We start from the raw sequence: 16,617 nt of genomic DNA, 5'->3' as shown, positions 1-16,617 counted from the left end.
TCCCATGAGATCCCCCAGAATGAGTACTTCCACATATGACGTTCCGCTGTCAGAAAACTGACTGTCCTTTTTGTGTCTGCTGCCTTCCAGAAGTGATGTGCTTTGAGAGTTGCTTCAAAACATAACTAGCTTATGCTTAGGTAAATTGAGGATTCGTGTGATACCAAGCATTCTCTGATTTTATCTGAAAGTAGAGTCTTTGGTAAAATACAGCATGTGCCTTTAATTGTGAGCCCCTGAATACTATACCTCTGCCCTGCTTGTTCCTCAAAGTGTTGAAGAAATATACTTTATGTAGTGTTTTCTTAAGTATTTTTCTATCCCATGAAACCTTTTGGTGACTTCCTCTGATGTGCTAAGCTTCACTGTCAATAAATGCATGTAAATCTCTTGTTGTAATTTATGAAAAAGACAGATTGTCTAATAATGAAGATACACTCCATTTGTTAGGTGTCTGGAGTAGACTTACAAAATGCCACGCATGAGGAAGCAGTGGAAGCTATCAAGAATGCAGGAAATCCTGTTGTTTTTGTTGTTCAGAGTTTGTCTAGTACCCCAAGAGTAAGTTACCCTTTTTTCCTTTCCTTTCTTTTTTCAAAACTTAATTCCTTTTTAATATGCCTTTTATTTGAAACATGGCCAAACTCCTTTCAGCAAGATTTGGTCATAACACAGTTTCCCTTGCATACTCTGACAGTTTCCAGTCAGAGACCATATGGTTACTTCTTGGGACAGATTCTGGTCTAAATTACTCCAATGTAAATTCAACTGACTGTGTTGACTCAGCAGCGTTTACCCCACCGTAATTGAATTAGAATCAGCCCCCTTGTGTGTTACCTGGTATTCTAAAAATATTTCCTCTATTAGCCAACTTTATGTTTAAACATAATGTAATGAAACTTGATTGTAGAATAGCATCCTCCATACAAACTGTGTCCCCAAAGGCTTAAAATACAATTACAAGTATCAGCAATAATTATCTGAGGTAGAGTTAAAACTAGGAAATACAGGCAAAAGAGAAAATGATCTCCCCATCTTCTGGGCAGTGAGAAGAGGCAACAATTATAGTCTGCCATCCCAGAAGTTCATGTGATTCATGAGCAAATACAAAATATCCAATCAGGCAACTCCATGCCACCAAAAGGCTATGTAACAGAAGACCTAGTGCAGGGGTGGGCAAACTTTTTGGCCCAAGGGCCACATCTGGGTGGGGAAATTGTATGCAGTGCCATGAATGTAGGGCTGAGGGAGGGGGTTGGGGTGCGGGAGGTAGTGCGGGGTGTGGGAGGGAGTGCGATGTGCAGGAAGAGGCTCAGGGCAAGGGGTTGGGGTGCAGGAGGGGGCTCAGGGCAGGGGGTGAGGAGTGCAGGAGGGGGCGCGGGGGGGGGGGTGGGGGTGAGGGATGCAGGAGGGGTTTGGGGTGCAGGCTCCAGTCCGGTGCTGCTTACCTCGAGCAGCTCCGGGGTGGCAGCGGCGCGCAGCGGGGCTAAGGCAGGCTCCCTGCCTGCCTTGGCCCTGCGCTGCTCCTGGAAGTGGCCAGCATATCTGGCAGTGGCTCCTGGGTGTGGGGTGGGGCAGGTGGCTCCGCTGCGCGCTGCCCTCGCCTGTGGGTACCACCCCCAAAGCTCCCATTGGCTGGGAATGGGGAACTGCAGCCAATGGGAGCTGCAGGGGGTGGTGCCTGCAGGCGAGGGCAGCGCATGGAGCCCTCTGCCCCTCCCCTCCCCCAGGGGCTGCAGGGACGTGATGCTAGCTGCTTCTGGGAGTGGCAAGGGGCCAGGGCAGGCAGGGAGCCTGCCTTAATCCTGCTGCGCCACGGGGCTGGCAATCCCGCGGGCCAGATTGAAAGCACTGACTGGCCGGATTCGGCCCGCGGGCCGTAGTTTGCCCTCCCCTGACCTAGTGAGTCTCTCTGACAACTCATTAACCACACCTTACACAATCTGGCACCCAAATGTCCACTCCTTCTCCACAGCCCCAATGAATCTCTATGTTCTGTGATGACTTGCAGCAATCAAAGTGGGAAAGGAGAATGTCCAAGCAGTGGTGGCAGAAAGCATAGGCACCATATAATGGGCATAGCTGTGATAACACAATAACTTCTGTCTATATATTTGACCCTTTCTGAGAAGCATGTCAGGAAAACGGAGTCTTTTCCTGAGACTCGTGTCCTTACCCTTCTAGGCCACTGAAAATGGCCTCTGAGATGGCATAAAGATAATCAGGGACCCTTAGTAACTTTGGGTGCCTCTGTTTTTGAGTGCTGAGGCTTATACACCCAGAATCTGACTTTCAGCATTGCTGAGCACTGGCAGCTCCCATTGACCAGTGGGAATTGTGGAAGCTCAGCACCCCCGAATATCAGGTTCTTGGTCAAAGGTGAAGCACCCAAACTTAGAATTTATTACGGAGGTTGGAGGGGAAGTAAATGATCACAGGTCACATAGCAAGTCAGCAGCAGAGCTGGGAATGGAACTCAAAATGCCTTATTTCCTTTTGCATGGCCTAACCATGCTGCCTCACCAGTACTGAAGAAGATGGAAGCACATTGCCACTTCAAATAGCTGGACATGTACCATCTGTAGTAGTTAAACTTACTGTGGTATTAGCAATATTTCCCATTCTCAGTATAGGGAATACCACAAGTATGGTATAGGTACACACCATGGTGCTTAGACATCCATTTGTTTCAGTGGTGCCAACTGCACCTTACGTTGGTATCTCTACTACCAATAGCTGGGGTCTCAGAGGTGTTTGTTTTGAATTTAAGATCGTACGGTTTATACATAAGGGAGTTCCTTCCCTGTCAGGTGTTCAAAACACTCTGATATTTGTGCTGCTCTGCTTTTAGTAGTAATTTCTACTGCCTGCTTTGGGATGGTACACCATGTTTCATACCAATCATTCTGTAAAGATATTCTATAGCATGCATATTCCTGTCTCATTTTTAACTGTTGCCATGGTGAAATACTATTCTCATGTTGTTTTGAATATTGTACCATTATGCACCTTATTGAGGGACCAAGTGTTCCAAATTACATTAGTCAACAAACATTTTACAATATGTAGTATAACATGGTACTCTCTTGCTTGAGGCATTCCATGTAAAGGGCATTAATCAACTTGGAGTAATTCAAGACCAGCCCCTTATATTTCATTAAGGGTCCTTACAATATACTGATGAATAGATAATGAGAAGAGAGAGAGAGATTCAAATTTCAGCCTAAATAGTTAAAGTTTGGCAAGGTTTTATAAGCAACCGAAAACAGGGTCTTCTAAGGGGAAGTATTCGGCAGCCTTAAGAATGGTGAGGGGGGTGGGGGGAGCCGATAGCCTCCTTCCACATTTTTAAGGTTGCCCAATACTTGTTCTTAGAAGACCCTGTTTTCGGTTGCTTATAACTTTTGCTAAACTTAACTCCTTAGGCTGAATTGTTCCATGCCAGGTGTCTGTGCCAGGCTGATTTTTTTTTTTTTCCATGGTGGTGGTGTATTTTAGCCAAAATGGCTCAGCCATTCTGAGAATGAGGATAGGAAAAAAGAGCTGGAGGCTAGGGGGTAAAGTTCTGAGATTAGATGTGGAGTCGAGAGAGAGAGAGAGAGAGAGGTTGGGACTGGGCGCTAGTGGAGACTGGGCGCCTGGAGGCCTGGGAATGGGGAAAGAGAGAGAGACAGTCAATGAGGAACAAGGTGCGTATGGAGGACTGGGACTGGCTGTGCAAGGAGATTGGTAGGACTGGGCACATTAGGGGAGGGAGGACACTGGGACAGGGAGTCTGTAGAGGGATACTAGGAACTGGCAGGGCAAGGAGACTGAGGCTGGGATGAGACGATTGAGGAGTGGAGACTGGAACTGGCAAGGGTGAGGAGAAAGGGACTGGGACAAGAAGTCACAGGTGGAGAAGACAGGATTGGAACAAGGACAGGTTGGACAGGACAGGGCAGAAAGAGGCAAACTTGGGGGTAATGGGCAGAAAACACTGAGCACACTCCCCTCTAGAAAGAGTCATGAGTCTCACCATTCCTCTGCTATCAGCAAATACCTGTGGAAACTCCCTGGCAGTGTCTCATCCCACACTAGAGCTGGTCTACATGCAGATTGACAACTTATTACTGTTGTTAGTTACTCCATTAGCTGAAGTGGCAGAGATCAGTGTGGTGAATCTGATGGTTCAAACCTGCTGATGACCCATGTGGACGTCAATATGATGCCACGTGATGGAATTTGTTTTTTAAATTTGATTTTAAAAAAAACCTAAGAAACTATACACACACACAAATTATGTTAAGGGAAGATTATTAATATTGCAAACTCAAGTTCTCAAAAGTTAGAAAGTGCAATCTTAATTTGTGCATATGCATCATGATACAGTCTTTAATTAAATGATCACATACTAGTTTTTCCACAGGATTCCTGCTTCATTTAGTGCACTGGATGGATGATGTTCACTTAATGAGAAGCTGTTCCATATTTTTTTTCTCCTCATTGTTCAGTGTGTGGCCCCTGCCTAACATACTGCTATTATTCAAACCCTGCTCCTAAGACAGCATTCTGAATTTACTCTTTGGCTTTTCTGTGATGCTCCTCACGCTAGATCTGAGTGCATCGCAAACATTAATTGATCGTCAAAAAAAACGTGTAAGATGAGGAGGTGGGATAGACAGATGAAGGTACTAATTTTGGGTGCATTGAGACCTTGGACCTGATTTTTCAGAGTATTTAGCATTAGATAGCACTTCATATATTCAAAGCACAATTCCTGTTGTTCACTTGCAGCTGTGAATGCTCAGCACTTCTGCAAATCAGGCACCCAGAAAATGAGGAATTCACAGTTAGTGACCACTTGTGAAAAGTTTGGTTTCAAGTAACTTGCTTAGTAGGCACTCTTTAGCAAAGAGAGGAATAGAATCCAATTCTTCAAGGCAGCATTCAGCTGTGTTAACTGTGTGACCTTTCTTTGTCTTCCTGTAGTCTCTTGCCTCATTCACTACACACCTTCCAACTTTTGCAACAATTGAAGCAAGTGTTCTACAGACAACAGTCTACTTCACTACTCTACACAATGCTTATTCTCCCCATGGCAGCTCCATACTGTGCACTGAATGAGGCAGGTGTCCAGTGGAAAAGATAGTATGTGGTCATGTAATTAAAGACTGTATCATAATGCATAAGCACAAAGCACAAACCCAGGTTGTACAGTCAACCCTAATTCTGGCTTTTCCGATTTTATGAGTGCTTGACTGTGCATCTATATCTATCTGTCTGTCTGTCTATCATATGCGCATGTCTATTTCTTATGTTTTGCAGGTGGTCTCCGTGGTACAGTCTAAGATAAATAAAGCCAAGAAAGATCAGGACACAGAAAGAGAAAACAAAAATGAGAAGGTATTTATTCCATTTGTGTATCGTATCCAAGCTTTACTGGGTCAGATGATATAACAATGTAGTTTATAAATGAATACTAGGCTTTTTATCTTAAATAAAAGGGGTAAAATGCTACAAAAATGGTATGTATGTTAACTACATTGAGTAATATTTAATATAAATAAAGTTTAGCACTGTAGATTTCAAAGTGCTTTACGAAGATGAGTAAGCATCAGTATCCCCATTTTACAGCTTCTGTCATGGCAACTGCCAGCCACTAGATATAAAGTGGAATAATAGTAAAAGTAACTGTGTAGTTTCTTGAAAAAAGGTTAATGATGTGGGTCTTTGCACATATTTGGCGTTGTTGGGAGTAATGTGTTTCTGTTGAGACAGTGGATGCTGGTATATATTTGTTAAGATTGCTTTCAGAGCCTTAATTCTGAATTTCCTGGCTTTCAAATGTTTGGATTTTTTTCCTGGTAAAAACCACCGGCCCAAATTTTCATACTTGGTTGCCCTAGTTAGCACAGTGCTTTTTGTGTCCACACACACAAAAATGCCCCAGGTGATAGATAGTTGGTATACAAATGGTCTAATATAATCACTTAGGATGAAGTACCTTTCTGCAAACTTAATAATTGGTTAATTAATCAATTGATTAATTTTAATGAGTGTGTGGTAGCAGACATACTAAAACAGTTAATCTGGTTTCCTATCTCTGTCCTGCAAAATCTCCCCAAATACATTGCTTCTGGAAGCCAAGCTGGGGATTGTGGCATACGTACCCAAAAGGCTTTGCAACTGAAACAGTGTAGGGATAGCACTATTGTGGATGTTGGCCAAACTTAAACCAATTCAGCATGGCTAGGTTGGGTACGCTGACCCGTGTGTGCTTGAACGGGTTCAATCCTCGAATGTTGAAAGGAAGCTCAAAGGCCTGGTTGCTTTAGAAAATGTTTTGCAGGCTACTTAGAGTGATTCAGAATCTGGGAGTTTTCAGGTTATCCCAGGAGAGCAAGGAAGCTAGGGTTTCATGGCAGTGAGCAGTACTTGAAATAAAGCAGTTACTGTACCCCTTTCTTGGTTTTATCTATCTTTGTAATCTAAAAAGCACATCCACTTGCAATTTTGCTGTTTTTAATCTCTAGGACTCCAGTGTGTGGAATGTTAAAACTGTAGAAAGTCAATGAGTGAGCCTAACCTTTTTCAAAGCTGTTAAAAGTAACCCTTCTATGGGTGCTGTAACGTGATGAGTAGAATATAGAACAGCTTCAATGAATAAGTGAGGAGTTTCTTTTTAGCTTTGAACGTTAATTCACAAAGCAGACATAATGTGCTTCAGCAGGGGCAGCTCTCAGTAAAAAAAAAGATGTGCCTATGAGTGGATTATTAGCCTGCATTCCTATGGGAAATCAGTGATATTTCTAGTCTAGTCTTCAAAGTGTCACGAAAGAACTAAGTTTGAAAGCAAAATATCCAACTTGAAAAAACTGCTGTTCTTATATGGGTCATTGTTTTTAATAAGTGGGGACTTCCTCTGTTACTCACTGGTGTTTGTTCTACTCTATAGTGACTTACATGTGTTAAATAATAATTTTTAAAATAGCCTCTATGAGAACTGCTTACAATGCTTGGGTTTCTTATGTGAAAACGAAATATAAAAGTTGTGCTGTGTACACACCTTGGAAAAGGTGGGTCAGTTCAAATATGTGATGTAGTTAGATGCTCTGGAAGCCTAAATTGATGAGTCCAATAGCCAGTTATGTGAATTTCCGCCTTGTCCTCTGTCCAATTGTGCACTGTGCTGTCTTTCATATCCTGCTGGTGTGTAGTTTTCTTAATAAAGTCCAGATTATTGTGTGTTTTCTGGAAGTGGTTGCACAAACTGCATTCAGTTTAGTCACTTTATAAAGGTTCAGACAATTATTTTTCTCCTACGAAGGAAATGGCAGATCACTGCAACTCAACTCTTTTGAAGGGGTTTGACGTTTGCATCTTGTCTGTTACATCAAGTAACAAAAGGCTCAGTGGGAGGTGCCTGGTAGCCGAGCCTAGGGAGAGGCAGAGGCCAAAGGAGCACTTGGTTGGGGAGAGTGGGAAAGCCAGAGCAAAGAGGGCAGATGGGAGGACCTTGAGAGGCAATAAGGGAATGAGAGAGACAAGTGGGATCTTGGAGGGGAGCTAGAGCAAAGGGAGCCATTCTGGGGCAAGTTTCTGGGAGACCTTGTGGGCCGAGGGATACTGGGGGAGAGACTGGGAACCTGGGAGCAACAAACAGAAGGGGAAAGAAAAAAGTCTTGTGTGACTTGAGTGAGGGATGACTGGGCCTTTCTGTGGGTGAAGGAGAAGAGAAGTAGGGATTTGGCAGAGAAAAGAAGAGGTGTATATACGGCACAAGTAAAACAGCATCACCCAGCTCAGGGAGAGATGTGTGAAAGAGACAAAAAGGTGACCAACACTGGAGGTGTTTAGCAAGTGGCTGGTGGTCAAAGAGATCTGGGGGCAAGAGGGTATAGGGCGGAGTTGAATTGAAAACCGGGACAGAAACTTTTAAACTGGAAGAAGAGAGGAAGGAAGCCAGTGAAAGTGACAGAGATTAAGAGTGATGATCTCGTAGCCTGAAGCGTGAGAATGGTCTAGCTGAGGTATTCTGAATTCCCTGAAGTTTAGAGGCTACATAAAGGACAGAATAGTGGTAGTTAACTGAGTGATTAAGGCATGAAATAGGGATTTCAGTAGTGGCAGTTTCAAAACGAAGTCTAATTTGGCCAGTGTTCTGGAGGTGAATGTACAGATAAAGGAGACGTGAAATGAAAGAAAATTTCAGGGTCAAGGCTGACACCACTGCTTCTGACCTCAGGAGCAAAATTAAGGAGAGTTATCGCAGGCATGGAAAATAAAGAATTTTTTACTCCGGGGGAGGACTTAGCTCTTAGAAGCTTAGAGTAGCAGGATGTTATGCGAAAGCGAAGAACTGATTATCAGGAGGAAGTGAGAGTTAGACAGGGCATAAATGTACATGTCATTTGTGTAAAAATTATGTCCAGGGTTGAAGCAATGAGATGATCCAGGGTGAAGTGATGGAGAAGAGGACTAAAATAAGAGCCTCTGGGAATAATTTCTTGAGAACAAGTAGGAAGTGAAGAGAGTGAGATATGAGATTGTCTGGCTAATGATGGTAATTAGCTGGTACATCCCATTCCTGGAGGCAGGCGGTTTCAGTTTTACGAAACACTTTGAAAACCAGGCAGAAAGCTGTCATGGAGAGGTGAATTTGGAGAAGGCCCCTTTTTCGTTGCTATGTGGGAAATGAGTTTTCCATGTATGGCACTGGACGATGAGCACCAGCTTGTAGACCCGGGCAGAAAATCTCGACTTCACAGAGGTGATCCTTGTACCAGTGTGAGCAGATGATGTACGAGAGAGGGTGAGAGAGATTGGGTTAAGAACTGATAAAGTATACAATACATGAGTCCTGGTGAGGAGCTTGTCAGCAAATGAGGCATAGATGAGAGTGGCACACGGGAAGGTTTTGGTTCTAAGAATAGTTTTAACAGAATTTCATTTATTGTCTTTGAGGCATATCGATCAGATAGATACTACAAATCCATGCCTGGAATTGAAACTTCCTTATTCTGCAACCTATAAATATGCCCCTGATGCAAATGAAATACCAAGTGTGGTCTGAGGACACTGTTCAAGACAAGTGGGAATCTCATGAGGAATTTCTTCAGAAGTCAATGTTTAAATTACCTTGTAGGAACCTGCTGGTAGAAGCTGCACTGTTAAGTTAGACATGATCCCTGACTGTTCATAAAATGGAAAAAATGCAGTTATTATGCTAAGCTTTGCTGTTGCTGAGGTAAAGTACGAATAGTGTGTGTGCCTTAATCCAAAGCCCACCCAATTTAATTTAGAGACTCCCACTCATTTCAGAGGGTTTTGGATCAAGGCATGCACATAAGAAGTCCCATTGTCGGGACAAGATGAAATACCTGATCAACAAAATCCCAGTGTCTACAATCCTGAATTGTAGTATTTGCTTTACAATTAAGATCAGGTGCTATACAAACATGAAAAATTGGACAACTCTGGCCCAAAAGAATTTGCAGTCTAATTCTGCTATTCTAAAAAATCCCAATTATTTAAACTTGCAACAATCAAAATAGCAGTGGATGCCAAATGGAGATGCTTTTTCTTATTCATGTTTGAAAGTGTGTCTAATTTAGAAACATTTCTGTCATTCTGTCTGCTGCAGCATTTTGGGCTTGTGCCATGTAACTACCATTAATGTTGTGTCTCTTTTTAAAAAAAATTATTGAGGCCCATTGTCAAGCTTTTCTGAAATCCCACTTTGGGTCAAGATGTAAGGAGTCGCAAACTTACTTAATTTTATTCGGTTGAAATAGGAGTATGAATCATTGCTAGAAAGAAGTGAGTTTGGAGTAGGATTTGAGGAAATAGGGTGACTTTGGGCCATACAAAATCAGAGGATACACCAGGTTAAAGCTATTTTAACTTTGTTAAAATCTTTCTTTAAATATAGGAACTGCCAGCTAAATCCTCCAGCCCCACAGAAAATCAGGTAGGTCCCATACTCATTTTGCTGACTCTTCCCAACAAATGCTCTGTTCCTTTCTCTGGGCAAATTCCTGAACTTGTCTGAAGTGCTCCAGGATGAAATCTTACCACTTTTACAGGAAACCAAGGGGTTAGGGGCTTTTTGTTTGCCTTTTGAAAATAGACTTTCATTTTCTTGAATATCAGGAATTCGATTGTGAATCTTTCAAGCCCATTGAAGTCAATTAAAAAAAATTCCAGTTGGCCTCAACGTGCTTTGGATCAGACTCTACATGATGATATTTACAAAAAATCAGGAAGTGATGGAACAAACTTATGTTAGGCTTTTTAGAGCCCTGGCCAGTAAAGATCTGCTTTGGCTATAAAAACCATTACAATCCTTTTAAAGGTTCTGTAAGTTTAATATAATAGGAAAACAGAGGGCACCTTGCTTACCTGGGGCTCCGAGGGGCTTTAATATTGATCTTGAAAGTGCTGAAAAAAGAATTATAAAGAACAAAAAAGGCTAATAAGTGGACTCTAAAGTATTAATGGTTCTGATTTGTCACAGGCAGTTGGAAATGTGGGGTGCAAGTTCTCCAGCTCTACTTATTAAAGAATTTAGAATACAAAAAATGAGTGGCGCTTGCTGGACCTCTTGTCTTGGTTTTATTTTAGTTAGAGTGTGTGTGCGTGTGCATGCGCGCGCGAGCTTTCTTTTGTTGGGTACTTTTGGGGAAAAAACTGTTGCTTTCTTAAGATCCTCTCATTAGACACCCTTGCTACAAATTGGTGGAATTAATTTGATTTATTACTCTTTTGCTGGCCTCAGTGCAGCACTCCGCTGTAATAATTTTTAAACGAACAGATGATATTGTATTAACTCCTACAATTTTGTATTCAGATTCCGTTGCGTATTAATGATTAGAATATTTTAACATAAATTTAGATTTAAAATATTTTATGAATCTATGTGCAGGTCCTGTTTTCGTTCTATGCAATGGAAAATATTATTTCAGATCTGATGTTTGATTCCCAAATGGTAATTCCCAGCGATTTAAAAAAAAAAAAATTCATCGCAGGCATTTTTGTTGCTCTAATGGCCTACTGTACTCACTGTTCACTTGCTAAAGTGCATCCTGCTATTAGTGGTGTGATTGTAGGGGATGTAATTGAACATAATTTAGTGAAATCATGTAGCTAACCTAAAGCATGCTCCAATTATTTTGAACCTATAAAAACAGTTGCTTGGATGTTTCAGCTCCCGTTTTCATTAGATTCCAGAGTCCTCTTTTTATACCTGATATGCGTCGCTATATGCATCATTATAGGAACTGTCTTTATTTATGTGAGGTAATAGAATTTTACTGTAAGTTATAATTCAAATGATATTTTAACTGGAACCAAAATGTAGATGAAATATGGTGTCATATTTTACTTGTAGGAGCTATAAGAGGCTCAATTCTGATTTTGCTTGCTAAAAGTGTTTTTGATTTTAAACTGCTGCAGGAAATGGTAATGGAAGATGAACAAAGGGTTTAAAATCCATGCTGGGATAATATTTAATGTTCTGTTTTTAACCCCTTCATTAATGGTCACATGTTTGTTGTACTCCACTAAGTAGGTTTACAATGAAATACCAGTATTGTTCCAGTAAATAAATGTGCAGTCCATTTCATATTATTATTTTCTTTCATTTCTTTTTATCGTCAGAGTCTCTTAAAATATTTTTCATTTGTAAAATTTCTTGGAAAAAAAGGAGTGAAAGTGCATTATTTAAAAAAAAATGTATTAAACTGAGGAGTATGTACGTACATGGGTAGCCTTTTAGTGTGTGGAGAAGAAAGAAGTAATTTGTAGGTACGTGGCAAAATGTTTGAAACCTCTTTATTTTGTTTTTAATCCATCAGAGAAAAGTGGGGGCACCACCTCCGATGAAGTTGCCACCTCCTTATAAAGCACCCAAAAGACTCCAGTCAGAGGAGGATGCTGTGGAGGAGGAGGATTTTTATACAGAGGGTAAGTAGTACCACATTTATCTAAGAAGCGCATTGTATTTTTATGGACTATAATCTGTCTGTGTGATGGTGCTACATAGCAGTGACGTTGTTACAAGTACTGTGTATGGATTAATTTCCGTCAGCGTGAGTAGTGCTCCATATGTTGTGGAGAGCTGGTCTCAAACTTCTCTTTACTGTAGACTTATCTTTTTAAGGTGGAAGCTCTTGCCCTTCCAACTGCAACCCTCGAGCTTCCCTCTTTGCCGGAGTGCGGAAAGGTGCTTGATTCATTTTTAGTTTAGTTGGTCAAAAAGCAATGAACAAGATCTAAGCTGACCTACAATTTGCAGGGGAGTGTCGCTGCTTGAAGGCAGATAAGATGCTTCAGCATTGTGACAGCAGCAGCTGTGCAGATCAGTTTGAGAACCATCAATACTCAGAACCCACCCCAAAGAGCTTGCAGTCTAGATTATACATCACAGTGCAGGCATTATACCTTTCTTTTAAAAAAAAAAATGCAGGGGAATTATTATTGGAATTACGGTTTAAGGATTTTAGGGCAGAAGCATGATTTTAATGAAGGTTTTCCATGAAGAGCCTGGGGGAGTGAGAGAAAGTTATGCAGAGAGTGGGTAATTAAGAGGCTTGGGTGGAACAAAAGGAGCATCAGGTCTGTCACAATGGGCTCCTTGAAAGGTGATTTATTTTGTATAGCACCCTTAATCCCCCAAATGCTATAATTTCTACAGATATTTCACAATGATTTATGCTTTGATCAGCATGGAAGTGCAGGCATCTATAAATCGGAATACTATGTCTGTTCAGGAGCGCCCCGCAACACTTCCTAGAAGTTCAGGACCTATTCGGGTGGCTCTAGCTTTAGATAAACAGAAAGTAATTACCCAATAGGAGTGACTCTCAGATGACCAACGAGAGTTGATTTGAGAATTATCTATATCGCACTCAGCACCAGGGTAACTGAGAAACTTACAAAAACTAGTCAATGTGTTGATTTCCTCTCCTCTTGTTCCTCTCTCCCCCTTACTATGGACCGGTACTTGTGTGTGTTCCTGTGTGTGGTGTTATGAGTATTTTTGTTTGATTATTTGTTTATTTGTGGGAAAGCCAGAGGAAAGAGATGCATTTTGCTTTTTGACTTGTAAGTGGTCAGATCTGTGGCCAAGTCTTGTTCTTGTGAATAGAAGTTCTAAAGCCATAGGACTGCTGATGAGGAAGGTCTCTGACCGGCTCTTATGAATTTAATCCTTGTTGTTAGCAGTGCCATTTTACCTCTTGAGCACAGTTGTTGTTGTAAGCCTTGATCAGAGGCTGAGACCGTCATCAAGACGGTTTTGGGTCTGTCCCATTAAGATTTTGGAGGTGAGGATCTTGATTGGTTATTCTCTGGGGAACCAGCTAAGGTTATGTCTACATTACCACTTATGTCGGTATAATTTATGTCTCTTAGGAGTGTGAATAAGCCACCCCCCTGAGCTACATAAGGGAGACTGATCTAAGCGCCGGTGTGGACAGCGCTATGTCGGTGGGAGACCTTCTCCCGCCGATGTAGTTAAAGCCGCTCATTGGGGTTGGACTAATTAAGTCAATGGCAGAGCTCTCTGCTGTCGGCTTAGAGTGGCTACACAAGAGAGCTTACATCGACGCAGCTGCACCGCTGTAAGCTCCCTAGTGTAGCTATAGCCATAGTAAATGGAGCATAGGGTGATGTGTTTAAGTCCGCCTCTGTTGCTTAATTGGTGAGCTGCTGTATGTTGAACCAGTAGGAGCTTTTCCAAAGTTCCTACTTTCAATCCCAAGTACAGAGTGTTACTAGAAATGAGCCTGGAAGTTTATAAAAGTGTCGTAGGTCCTTATCTGTCAGGTTGGATGAAACATCTGGGCCAGCTGAAAATGGAAGAAGGCATTGCGGGTTGCTGTAGCTGTTTGTAATAGGGAGAAGAAATGCGTAGCATTTGACTCCTAACTCTCTCTAGTTTTAGGATAAATGGATCTTCTGCCTTTAGACCAAACTATTCAGTCCTTAATCTATCAGCCTATGCAGCCTCCCTTCATTGAGGCTGATTCCAGCCTGAAGCTGGTGTTACCAGATATAAATCTCAACAAAAGATCCTGGATCCAGCATTGCCTGATGAGGCCAAGGTTCCAACCAAGTGTTTCATGGCAAATGTGTAGCCCCAGACCACTCCTTTGCCTCACTCTCGGTTGTAACATTTAAGCTGGGATCGACATTCCCAATTTAGTGTATCTACAGTCTGCTTCAGAAAGTGAACCAGGTTCATGCAGGATAAAAGACAGCAAGATAGGATGGTCTTCAGCCTGAAATAAAACTTCAAAATGGTTTGTTTTAGTGACTATTTTCAGAATATTAAAGAAAATGTGTGTGGGAGGGTTTTTTTATTCTTCTCTTGGGAATGATTTTCCATGGTGGAGGAGTAGGTTAGTAACCCGCATGCCCTCTGAACAGTGGGTTTCAAATAGATTTTTTAAAAATACTGTAAAATGAAGCCATTTGCACTAGCAATAAATCATGGCAGGGTATACATCAGTAGGCAATGGTGTGCTGGTTTCGTGGTTGAAGGCCAGAAATGTGCACTAAGAATTTGCCGATAGACCACTAATGCACACCTTGTTGTAGCTTATTACTAAAATGAGGGGTTGGGAGTGGAAAGGGAAAAAAATTAGTTTGTAAGTAGAGTTTTTCTCAAGGTTTTCCATAGGCATTAGGAGCTATGGAATTTTGTTTGACTTTATAATTGAATTATATGCACACGACGGAGGATCATAATTTATCCTAAAAAAAAAAAATTAAAATTTATACAAAAATAAAAAAATTCAAAGTGAGTGGAGTAAACCAGACAGACGTGAACTCTGGCAAGAGGTCAGAATCCTGTCATTTCAAGAGGCATTTTTCATTAACTTCTCCCTTTTAATTAGAAAATGAAATTGATCTGATTGATTCATATTGGTTTTTAAAGTAAAAGAAAAACGATCTGTAAAAAGTGGTTTTATGGTGATTCAAGCTCTAGACTAGGACTCAGGATACTTGAGTTCAATTCCTGGCTCTGCCACAGATTTCCTTTGCGTATTTGGGCAAGTCGCTTAATCTCCCAGCACCTCAGTTCCCCATCAGTAAGAGGGTATAATAATACTTCCTTCCCTTTGCCTTATCTATTTAGACAATTTGAAGTCAGTGGAGCTGAGTGAAGGCATAGGGGTCTGTCTTCATGGTGCTCCTTGCAGGATTCTTGCCTTAGGTTAGTTATGAGCACTTAAGGGCAGGGACTGTCTCTTTGTATATGTTTTTACAGATGCTAGCACAATGGAGCTCTGATCTCAGTTGGAGCCTCCAAAAGCTTCCCTAAAGTTGATGTTTCCAGAAATACCCAAACTAGTGAGATGTGATGGCTTATTCTTTTTTTCATAAAATCAAACATCATCTACACCTTTAAAAATGAATCTATTTCCCCACCTTTTTGTCAACTGTCTGAAATGGGCCATCTTGATTGTCTCTACAAAACTTTTTTTTCTCCTGCTGCTAATAGCTCATCTTAATTAATTAGCCTCTTAGAGTTGATATGGCAACTTCCACCTTTTCATGTTCTCTGTATGCATATATATCTTCTTACTATATGTTCCATTCTATGCATCTGATGAAGTGGGCTGTAGCCCACGAAAGCTTATGCTCAAATAAATTTATTAGTCTCTAAGGTGCCACAAGTACTCCTGTTCTTTTTGCAAATACATGCTGTACATTTAATGTGCAAAAATATAAAATTACAAAGGGAACCAAGAAGGCCATAAATATCATGAATTAATGACATTAAAAATATTAGAATAATCAGATTACTGAATAATTGTAAGTGTTTGAAAAAATGTCAGAAGTGTTAAGGAGTAAATTGACTTTGATAAATCAATGAAGCTATTGGGGGATCTGGTTGCTTAGAGTTTGTCAAGTCCTTTTGGGTGAGGCTGCATTGTGAAACAAGAAAAATAACATGATGACACACTTTGCAGGGGACTGGAGTAGATGACCTCTCGAGGTCCCTTTCAGTCCTATGACTCTATGATTTTCATTGCTGCTGCAAAATATAGAAATGTTTACTCAGAGACAAAGACGAGGAAGCTTCTGCAGTCAAACACTGCCTCTCCAATAGATGTCACTACAATCAACAGCAAATAGCCATGGGGGTTTCAAAGAGTGTAAAGATATGACCAGGCAAAAATAAGTATATAAACCTTTATGAAAGGCTGAGGCATTAACAATTTCTAATATTTACAATGTTAATTTTGCTAAATGTACTAACAAGTGTATTCAGCTTTGTGTGTCTTCATAGATAATGCAAAATAGCCAGGATTACACAAATAAAGCTGACTTTCATTTTTGAGCTGCATGTTAATCCTTATTTAATGTCTCTCTACACTGCTAATCTTCTCTTTCTATTCTTATTCAGACTTGTAATTAGCTAAAAATACGGAGGTTTCTAGCTCACCCCTAATAAAAGGACCAGAGGGGCACTGCTTTATAATTTAGAGCGTCCTTGCAAGCCTTTGTACCACATGAGGATACAGACCCTGATGTCAGTGCCCTTGTTGTGTTTTTCTCTTATGTTTTTGAATCATACGCATAAACTTTCTTAATCTGGTGTAGTGCTGCAATATTGAAATTACA

General features: G+C 41.1%; 1 protein-coding gene across 1 annotated transcript in view; it reads left to right on the top strand.

The window, feature by feature from the left end:
- LOC113407222 (inaD-like protein) overlaps positions 1 to 16,617 on the top strand; it is a 212,845-nt gene that overhangs the window by 91,024 nt on the left and 105,204 nt on the right. The window contains exons 25-28 of the mRNA XM_026655445.1: positions 451 to 561; positions 5,308 to 5,385; positions 9,914 to 9,952; positions 11,838 to 11,946. Of these exons, the coding sequence (XP_026511230.1) occupies positions 451 to 561; positions 5,308 to 5,385; positions 9,914 to 9,952; positions 11,838 to 11,946 (337 nt within the window). The remainder of the gene's footprint in view (positions 1 to 450; positions 562 to 5,307; positions 5,386 to 9,913; positions 9,953 to 11,837; positions 11,947 to 16,617) is intronic.

Source organism: Terrapene carolina, unplaced genomic scaffold (genome assembly GCF_002925995.2).
Source record: "Terrapene carolina triunguis isolate 2854851 unplaced genomic scaffold, T_m_triunguis-2.0 Scaffold210, whole genome shotgun sequence".
NCBI classification, from domain to species: Eukaryota; Metazoa; Chordata; order Testudines; family Emydidae; genus Terrapene; species Terrapene triunguis.
This window is presented reverse-complemented; position numbering and strand designations above follow the sequence as displayed.